At 36.2% G+C, this 11030-nt stretch overlaps 2 protein-coding genes across 2 annotated transcripts in view; both read right to left on the bottom strand.

The window, feature by feature from the left end:
• LOC105160451 (protein DETOXIFICATION 35) overlaps positions 1-3387 on the bottom strand; it is a gene marked incomplete in the record, with an annotated part of 3821 nt that extends 434 nt beyond the window's left edge. The window contains 7 exon segments of the mRNA XM_011077823.2: positions 1-214; positions 292-378; positions 626-744; positions 846-1084; positions 1328-1384; positions 1688-2313; positions 2964-3387. Of these exon segments, the coding sequence (XP_011076125.1) occupies positions 152-214; positions 292-378; positions 626-744; positions 846-1084; positions 1328-1384; positions 1688-2313; positions 2964-3242 (1470 nt within the window).
• Positions 5342-10075, bottom strand: LOC105160450 (protein DETOXIFICATION 35). Its single transcript, XM_011077822.2, has 7 exons — positions 9669-10075; positions 6963-7588; positions 6574-6630; positions 6160-6398; positions 5929-6047; positions 5724-5810; positions 5342-5635 (listed from the first exon to the last, which is right to left on the bottom strand). Exons 1-7 carry the CDS (start codon positions 9942-9944, stop codon positions 5534-5536), a joined length of 1506 nt encoding a protein of 501 aa, XP_011076124.1. The 5' UTR covers positions 9945-10075; the 3' UTR covers positions 5342-5533.

The following is an 11030-nucleotide window of genomic DNA, read 5'->3' as shown; positions in this document are numbered from 1 at the left end:
ACATCTCCAAAGAGCAACCTCAAAAACACAAGGGAAAAAGATTATTGCAATTAGTGAACCTATTAAATTAGCTAATGAGGATCAAGTTCCTCTAGAGAAGATACTCTTTGTTAAGGAATTCTGTTTATGGAACAAGCAGCTGCGCTTTCACTCATATCCCGTTCACAATGTCTTGCCCTCCCCATATCGATATGCGCTCAGTCGTCTTCTCAACCTGCAATTTCAGGCTTCTCTACATGATACAGAAATCACTTATAGTTAAGAGAAGAGTTAGAAACCATTATCACTGACCTCATCGTTCCAGTTTGTCCTATAAAGCATCAGCAACAGTAGAAGCGTCTGGAGAGCCATTCCAGCTACCATGCCACCCCAAAGGCCCTTCACGTACGGAAAAAAGTTCAACAAAAATGGCATATGACAGCTGTTTAAACAAGGGAACGGAAGATATGTAGTTGCTGCTGAAAGCGATGGACATAGAAGTAAACCTACATAAAGTGTGCAGGATTTGACAGAGTGCTTTTGCAAAATTTATGTCAAGAATTAGAGGAAGTAGGGGTGCATGTTTAATTTAAAAAGGTTAGCATTAAATCAAGAGCAGAGTTAGAACTTCAAAAGTAAAAATTACCATCACTCCCATATTAGCCACATAACCAAGAGCGTATCCTAGAGGAAGACCAAATATGTAATAACAAGCCAAATTAATGTAGGCTACCAGTGCTTGCCACCCACCTCCTATGGCAACCCCTGCAAAGTGACTCCAACATTGAGATGAGACAGGAAGGACGGACGATCATTGAAGATCAATCATAGACAAACATATGTATTACACTTTAATAGAATCACACCTGATATCACAGGCTGGACACTGTTGAGAAGCATTGTAATTGCAAGAAGACCTGAAAGGTGTGTAACGGCTCGTTGCATAGCTTTGCTGTCAGTAAATATTATAGCTAGATGATTTCTCGTGGCAAAGACAATAATCATGCAAAGAATCCCAATAAGGAGTGACTGGACGACAGTGACATAGACTGAATATTTAGCTGCTCTGGAATGTCCTGATCCAAGCTCATTTGAAACTCGAACACTGAGAAAGAAAAGATTCGGCAGTGAAAAGGTTCAAGCCTATAAACTTAACACAGTGGAAAAGCAAGAAACAGAAAAGATTAGATGTTCTTTTCACTAAGAAAGTATAAATCTCTTTCATCAATTAGTTGCATTCGCATTATATCTCCGGAACTTGGCTGCATCATGTGCACTACAAGACTTGATAGGTTATGAATGAAGGCCACGACAAACTCTAAAGCATGATAAGCATCTTCACTTTTACCTTATAGCAGCATTGATTCCAATGAATACCATAAGTTCCCAGTTATTCACATTCATGCTGAAACATAAACCAGAGAAAAGATCAATATCTGAATACATTCCCATGAATATCAACCACAAAGTGAAGTAAGGTTATATATTATATATAATGTTATACAGATTACACGGCTTTGAAGAGTGTTGTTCTGGAGTAGTTTATATAATCTCCCTCCCATTGTGATGAAAACAGAAATAAGTCGTCGTACATTAGTTAGACATGATAAATCTTCTACTCAGTATTGCTGTGGGTGTCTGTGAACAGGTGTGTCTACATACATTCATATATTTATGGTAAACGAGGTTGTAACAAATAGGAACTCACCAAATAGAAAGGGAACCAACTGCAGTTACAGAATTACTTAGATGGCCAGTAAGGATTACTATACTTGTCATATACCAGATCTCCAGGCATTGCATGATAGCAGATGCAACGGATAGCCTCACAAAGGCCCATATCTCACTAAATGCAGACCAAGAATATCCCTTCCAGCCATCCGTGCACCAACAGACCACATAAATATATTGTGCAATTGCAACTCCCCAACTTGTTATATCAAATGCAACAGCAGCACCCGTTGTTCCCCAGCGAAATATATAAATGAAGAGCCAACAAAGGAAAATTTGTGAGATCATAGCAAGAAATGTTATCCACACAAGCACAGAGACTTTGCTCTGTGCTTGAAGAAACTTTTGGGTTGGAAAAGACACGGCTAATGAAAACAATTGAGGAATAGTTATGAGTGAGTATGGTCCCACAAGATTTGCTATCTCATCTTGCTGGCCAAGGAGCTTAAGTATTGGGGTAGCAAAAAAATAAAGCGGCAAAAGGAGGACACAAGAGGCGAACAGAATTATCATTGATCTCTGCATATAAGTCCCGAGCATCTCAATTTTTCCAGCACCAAACGCCTGGCCACATAGTGTCTCTAGAGCACTTGCCATCCCAAGCTAAACATAATTCAAAATCCAAATCAGGCTTCATGTTCCTCTCCACCAATTTCAAGATAAAGCACCATTATTTATGAGTCTAATGAATTATGTAATTCTTTAATTAGGATTTTTATTCTCATGACCTGAAGTGGTTGCTTACTGGACATGTCAAGAAGAAAGCTTCTACATTCAATCAATAATATTAATTCAACACAGTATTAGTTGCTCCACCTGCCATTTTCAGTCTCTCTACTCTTTTTCTGATGTATCATTGATGCACATTAATTGAAACCCTTAAATTCCATTCACACAGAGTAGAAGAAAGGGGATTTCAGATAAAACGACAAGTTTCTATTTCCCAAGAACTAACTAATCAAAAGGATCACCCTCGCCACCACCCCACCGCCATTTGCTCATCCGCAACACCAGCAAAACTGAACTCAACTGTACTAAAAGTTCTGAGTTACTACTACGAAGAAATGTTACTACCAATGAAAACAGGCGAAACTGCATTTGTAGTCCTCCTGACCATTCTGTGAAATCAATTACTTTCACTAGGAGAGGAATATACTCTTTAACTCCATACGTACAAATACTTCAAATCCAATAACAAAATGGAAATTCCAATGCTGTAGAGAATGAAACAGAAAAAGATGTGAGTTGCTGACCATGACGCCAAAAGAGAATGTGGTGATAACCGAGAGTGCAATAGAGAAGGCGGCGAGTTCAGTATCACCGATATGTCCGACGAACATGGTGGCGATGGACTCGATGGCGGATTCACACACGATTTGGAAGGCTATGGGGCCACCAATTCCCCATAACTTCACTGATTCTATACAGAAAATCCTCCACCATGCCTTCAGCCCCGTTGCCGGAAGGTAGTCGCCATCATCACCGATCAGGTGGAGATTGGCAGAGCTCCGCTCCACCAGCGGCGCCTCCATTAAACGAGGAAAGGACAGCTTGGTGCAATGAGATAGATTAATCAATACTGCTTCTCTCCAGTCTGTAGACTCTTACAGGGATTTGAACCCAAGCGAGAATCACGCCAGGGGGAGCTGCGTCCGGGTTTTGCACGTTTAGAACTAATGAATAAATTTCAGATTCCAAATCAATCCAACTCAAACGCAATATATAAGTGGTACGTGTACGAAATTAAATTTTAATTTTAAAATTATATATATGAACTGTATAAAATAGGAATAATTATGCTTTTCTTTTACAAGGTTCGATGTAATTAAATATAGATTTTTTATGATTTCAAAAATTATATCTGGCAAACTCTTATGTCACTCAAAATTCACTGAATTTATTGATACTAATAAAAAAAATGAATAAAAATTTATATTTATACTCGATTGACTTATTACCAAATTATTGCAGGTCAAACAATTTTTTCCGTCTAAACTATCCTTATAACAGTGAAGATATACCTCCTCACATGAATTAACGCCTAAAGATGTATAAGGTTGATTTAGTCATAAAAAAATTTATTTGACCTACAATAAATTAATAATAAGTCAATTAGGAGTATATACAAAATTTTTCTAATTTTTTGTACATATCAATAAATTCAAAAAAATTTGAAACGGAAAAACTTATTTGTGTGACGGAAGCAAAACCTCATAGGTGTTACATATAATTTACCAAATTACGGAATTCTATATATAATTATACCTAAATTCAGAGGAGGGGAGTCTAATTAACTCTCTTTTTTATTAGGATATATAGGAATTTGAGATGGTTATTAGAATAGTTAATTTTGAGATATTTTAGCATGATTTTTGACATGTTTTATAACATCTGTTTTATTAAGGGCGCGGGTTCATTCTATTGTTTTTTTTTTTTTAACAAATTCAATAGTTTTAACAAATATTTAGGGGTTGGACTAAATTTGATGGAATTTTCTAAACGTGGGGTACAAAATATGATAAGAATAAAACATGAGGGACCCATTCGAATAAGTGGCATAATTAAGAGACCAAAAGCGATATTTACCCAAAAAAATAAAGCCGAACAACACAAGAAATCACTTGGTCGGCATAATTACAGAACCAAACGGGCACTAAATACGATTGAAGTGGTTGTTAGTAGCACGATTATTGTGATTTATAAAAAAATACATTCCTAGTAATTTGGAGGTATATTAAAAAAAAAAATTGTTAGGTGAAACTTTCTTAAAATGAAGAGTTGGGTAACATCTTAGATGAAGCGTCTGAAGTCTGATTATTTTCTATTAAAGTGTTGGATCCATATATTTAAATCAAGACTTTCCTTGTGGATAATGTATTTTATAATGCAACCCTAATACTGTCATTAATGGATCCATGTGGAGAAGAGGTGCGTGTCTGAACATGGGATTTTATTTCTCAAATAGTGTGTGTTTTTTAGAGGTGTGAAGTTGGAAAAGAAGTCGGAGTTGTTGGGGTTAGACTTGAGAGGCGGCCTTGCGAAGCTCGAGTTAGTATAAAGAATGTGTGTCAGTGAAGAGAGGTAGAAGAAAAATATGTTAGTATAAAAAATGTGTGAATGATATGTGTATAATTTTTTTTTAAATAAAATACATAATATCATTATTATGCACGTGTTGAATGTATGTTCAATGAAGTAAGAGATGGTAATTACTTGGAATAGGTTTGGAAATTGGGATACTTATAAATTCATTTGAATAGATAAATTACATTATGATGGATGAATAAATCAAGATCGTTTTTTATTTATTGAAATCAACGATCAAAATGACTTGAAGATATTTTTGAGTCGATAAAACGTGGATTTTGGAATGCTTAGAGGGTTTTTCTTTAGAAGTTATAATTGCATGATTATATCAATATTTCAATAAATTGAGCAACTAAGCAATCTATTAATATAACTAAACATTATAAAATAAATTATAATAAATTCAAATAAAGTAAGATAAACATTCCGTGGTTTATCTAAAGGTGTTAGACTTGCATTTTATTTTCCCAAGAATGGTTTTCGTAAAGACTCAGATAGCACAAATTAATAGGTTTCATCTCAAGACTTGGATCAAACAACTTCAAGAAAAAATCCGAGGCTTTCCTCACTTAATTAAGCTGAAAATTTGCAAGTAATGGGACACTAAAAATACATGCAGATAGCCGGTCCAAGCTCTTGACGTTAGCGAAAAGCAAAGAAACATATGATCACAAGCAAATACAACGAAAATGATGATGCTAAATGTTGAATTTCATTGCTGGAAACATCACCTCCCCTAATGCCTTCCATTGGTGATAGGGAGATGTCCATTAGCTGGCTTTTCACTTGCAATGTCTTGCCCTCCCCACTTTCGCATCCGTTCTGTGGTCTGCTCCACCTGCATGGATCCATTGGAGACAAATTCTTGAAAATTGGTGTTTCTGGTTTTAGCTAGGAAAGAACAGCCATTAAGAATCAAAACTGACCTCTGCTTTCCAGTTGGTTTTATAAAGAACGAGCAAAAGCAGCAAGGTCTGTAGAGCCGTTCCAGCAATCATTCCTCCCCAAAGTCCCTGGAATTGAACAAAAGTATGAGCATAAAGGGGATTTCAGAATTGATGCTATGTGGGAAGAGGGTAATTGTAAAGTATAGAGTAATGTAGAAGTTAAATAGTTCTTGGAAATTCTTACCACCACTCCAAGATTAGCCACATAACCAAGAATATATCCCAGAGGAAGACCAAAAATGTAGTAACAACCCAAGTTAATGTAAGCCACTAGAGCTTGCCATCCACCTCCGACTGCAACACCTGTAAGAGAGCTCAAAAACTTAAGGTTGTAGACATGCGAAAGGCGGTTTTCTTGATATTTTTGGTACAGGTGATAGATGTTCCTGCAGTATATGAGAAATCTGATGTATACCTGATATTACTGGCTGGACGCTGTTGAGAACCATTGTGATCCCAAGAAGGCCTGAAAGGTGGGCAACCGCTTGTTGCATATCTTTGCTATCAGTAAAAATTATGCTGAAATGGTTTCTAGTGGCGAGGACAATAATCATGCAGAGAATTCCAATCAGGAGTGACTGGAAGACTGTAACATAGACAGAGTATTTGGTGGCTCTTGGATGTCCCAATCCAAGCTCGTTTGAGACTCGAACACTGAAATGGAAAATAACAGGAAACCAACAGGTCTTGATGATGAGCAGACCAGAATAGATGCATTTGAGGAATGGAGTCGTCATCAAGTGTTAAGGAAGAGAAAGTGTCTATCTGAAATCACATGCATATATAAAGAATCTGATTGAAAATGTCCAATAGCATCTGTAATTCTTACCTTATGGCAGCATTGATTCCAATGAAAATCATGGATTCCCACCCATTGATATTCATGCTGCAAGATAAAGGAAACAACATGGGTTAGATTCTGACTTGTGTACAACAGAGATTGCCGGAACAAATAGTGTGATCTGAAGTAGATTATTACAATTTTACACATAACACATTCATGTAGTTCATCGAACAATAAGTAAATCATCTCCATGGGCATTTAGGTTAATTTACTTGGCTAGTTTTCCACTTTCATTGACATTCAATAACTTAGCTAGTTATCTTCTGGAGAAAGTTCTTTTTGCTGAAAGCACGAACAGTCCGAAATTGGGAAGTTGAAATCTGCAGCTTCGCAATAAAAGGTATTATGAGTAGATGCCAAAAGTTGGAACTCACCAAATAGAAAGGGAACCAACTGCAGTGACAGCATGGTTGAGATGGCCAGTCAGAACAATAATGCTCATCATATACCAAATTTCCAGGCACAGCATCACAGCAGATGCGAGTGACAGCCTAACAAACGCCCATATCTCTTTGAATGCAGACCAAGAGAACCCCTTCCAACCATCCTTGCACCATCCCACGACGTAAATAAACTGTGCTACGGCTGCACCCCAGCTTGTTATATCAAGTGCCAAGGCTGCACCGATGGCGCCCAAACCGAGCACAGCAACAAATAACCAACACAGAATAACTTGAAAAATCAGAGAAAGAAAGGCTATCCATGCAAGAACAGAGACTTTGCACTGGGCTTGTAGAAACTTCTGGGTGGGAAATATGACAGCAAAGGAAAAAAGTTGAGGAACAATTAGTAGTGTGTATAACCCAGCTGGCGTTGCAATATCGTCCTCTTGGCCGAGAAGCTTCAAGACAGGTGTGGCAAATACGTAGAGCGGCAAAAGGAGGACACAAGTGGCCGATAGGATTAGGATTGAGCGTTGCATATAGATGCCCAGCATGTGAACTTGACCCGCACCAAATGCCTGGCCGCACAGCGTTTCAAGGGCACTCCCCATGCCAAGCTACAGTAAATGTACATCAGATTAACTCCGTTCATATTTAGGTCAGATCTTAGGATATGAGCATGAGAAAATCACAGTCAGAATATCTGGAATCAGCGTGCTTAAGCGTTACTGAATCCCAAAAGTTCTCGTTAATGAAATAGAACTGGCGTCGCTCGAATTTATTAACTAAGAAATTGCAGCAGAAATTTGGCAAGCAAACTAGAGATAAAATGTTAAACATTTCTCTGAGAGTTTTTTGCATTCTTAACAGGCTATTCATCAATTTATCCACTCAACTTACGACATATTTAGACATGCTTGACTAATTCAAATTAGATATCATTTAACCATTTCCTGCATCCATAAATCTTACTTCCAATTGTATACGGCGACTCTTTCATAAACTGGAATATTCAAATGCCTAAATTCATCTACCAGACCAAACAGTACTGGGTAAATTCTAATACAAACCTGTTTGGATCAAAATTAAATCAATCATATGGCAAGTGTAATACACTTGTCGTGTGACTGGTGTAAAGTTAAGGGAAAGTAACCAATCACATAGTAAGTGTATCACACTTGTTCTGTGATTGATTTGGTTTAGTCAAACCTGATCTATACTAGAATTTTTCGACAGTACAATCAGTCTTAATCATACTCTAACCCCATTTAGAATTTTCTATTCCGAATCTTATTACATCTTCTATTCCAATTAACATAAACATGTTACTTATATAAAAATTATTTCATCTATTTTATAACTTTATACGCGCAACATGTATATATTAATTGAAATAGAACATCCTATAGAATTTCAAATATAAAATCCATATAGCTGCAAGCCACCCCAAACATGGCCTAAAAATTAAAACTGCTTCTAAATCTCTGGTAATTCCTGTAGACTATTATTTTTAAGTCTCAAATCTCAAAGTCCTAAATGTTATAAAAACTTTGAACTGCTAAGAAATTATTGCTTGAATTAAGATAGAAAAAAATAGCAAGTGCTAATGACCTTATACTGAAAAGAATATATATATACATATATATATATACATTGATGCCAAACATCAAGTGGACCAGGAATGGAGCTCTCCATCCTGCAGAAAGGCTACTTTCTTAATGGATCTGGTGCCAAGATCTTTAATAAGATGGACATACATTTTCCTTTTTGCTGCCCACTAAGTCTTCTTATTATTTCTTTAATTTATTATATGGCTATTACATGAATGGTCAACTCTCATTATGGAGACAGGGTTGGCTGCCTACAAAATATGCTTGTAGATTTCAGGTAACAATATTGACAATAAAGAAATAGGTTTGCCATGGCACGATCAATCAACCTTGTCAAGTTATGGGCTTCCACTCACTCACCCCACTTCGTTTTCCTTCATTGTAAGAAAGTTAAGTTTGTCCGGTTCTATGTTTGAACGCCACTAATTATGCATTTGCTAACACCATTGATTGTGTTGTCACAATTATTTAGCGTAGACTTCACATTTAATTGTTTTGATAACAGTTATCTACTGAGAGATCAAAATTCAATATTTTATTTTCTCCCTTATAAAGAAGAAAACATTTTACTATTACAAAACACCACATTCTTTATTAAAATATTTTGAGGCCAGTACAGTGAGTTTCCTTCTCACTTTTCATATCGTACACATTGTATATATGCATAACTGATGTATTTAATTTATTAAATTTCCTCACTAATAAAGCTGCGTTCTCTAAATCTTTATGCCCACACATAAATCCAGAAAAGGCAGCAAAAAAGAGAAAAAGAAATCATGATTCCATCTATGCGCCCCCATTTTTTTGGCTTGAAACAAAAGGACGATAACATCATTATAATGATTTTAGCGGAATAAGATGTTGTAGCTACTCATAGGATGATAGGAATAAATATAAGAATAGCTAAAAGAATATAAGCAAATTCTGATGAAAAAACGAACAGAGTAACACCCTGCATACGCTTCTAACACAAACTTAACTGCATAATACTACTTTCCTTTAGTAGTTTGTTAAGCATAATATTGACTAAATGAAGCATTCATTTCTAAACAAAAAGAGAAAATATTCTGTTTAAAGAGTCACTAACCATGAAGCCGAAAGAGAATGTTCCGATGACGGATACAGCAATCGAAAAAGCGGAGAGCTCAATATCTCCTAGATGTCCGACGAATATGGCGGTGACGGAGTTGGTCCCGAACTGACAGAGGATTTGGAATGCAATGGGTCCGGCTATCCTCCATAACTTCACCGTTTCTATGCAGATAACTCTCCGCCATTCCCCCGTCCGTCTCACCGGAAGGTAGTCTCCGTCATCGCCGATCAGCTCGACGGTGCTCCGCCGCTCAAGCAGCGGCGCCTCCATTTGAAAATGACCGGAAATTAAGCAACGGACAAGAGGAGTATGGATGACTGAATGATCAGTCTGTAATCCTCGGCTCAGTTTCTCACACACACGCACCCATGTGTATCTGTGTGTGTAAGTAGTTAGTTATGTGCGACGTGAGATAGGCGAAGGGCATGCGTTATTCGTTGTGTCTATATAAGGTTTCAGGGGTTGGGCTTTTCAGTATTCGCATTTGAACCCCTAAACTTTCGGAAAATGAAATAAAACCCCCCATACTTTAGGAATATTCTAACTTTAGACTAATTATATGATAAGTATAATATAATAATTGTATAATTAGTGCACAATTCAAGAAAAGTGATCAATTATAGGACAAGTACGATTCACTTGTTATATAATTGGTTTAATCGATTTGGATAAAAAAAGGTTTCATACTTTATTAGGTACGGTGTAATTAGTGCACTGTATTTGAACCCCTGAGATTTAATGTAATTATACATAAATTACATGTGTTTTGAAAAATTATATCTAGTACCCATGAGGTTTGCTTCCGTCTAACAAATAAGTCCCTCCGTTAGTCCTAGTTCATTGAATTTGTTGATATTAACCAAAAAAAAACTGAATGAAAATTTGATATTTACCCTCAACTGACTTATTACTCACGTATAGCAGATCAAACAATTTTTTCTGATTAAACTACCCTTATAACAGTGAAAATATACCTCATCGCATACATTAACACGTGAAGATGTATGAGGGTAATTTGATCATAAAAAGATCTATTTGATTTGCAATAAATCAGTAATAAGTCAACTACAGATAATTTTTTAATTTTTTTTATTAATATAAGCAAATTCAGTTAATTTTGACTAACAGAAGGACTTATTTGTTAGACAGAAGAAAGTCTGAGGCGTACTAGATCTAATCTTTTAAAGAATGTTTATGTATAATTACACCAAATCTTAGGATACGAGAATGTAATATGCCTCTTTTATAAGTCAAAAATCTTCTATTTTAAATTAATATTGCATTTTATATTTTATTTTATCTAACTTCAAAATGAGTACTTATTTATATCAAATTCTATCTTCAAAATTAAAACAC

The sequence above is a fragment of the Sesamum indicum genome, linkage group LG4 (assembly GCF_000512975.1).
Source record: "Sesamum indicum cultivar Zhongzhi No. 13 linkage group LG4, S_indicum_v1.0, whole genome shotgun sequence".
NCBI lineage: Eukaryota > Viridiplantae > Streptophyta > Magnoliopsida > Lamiales > Pedaliaceae > Sesamum > Sesamum indicum.
Note: the sequence above shows the minus strand (reverse complement) of the source record. Positions and strands in the feature narration are given on the sequence as shown.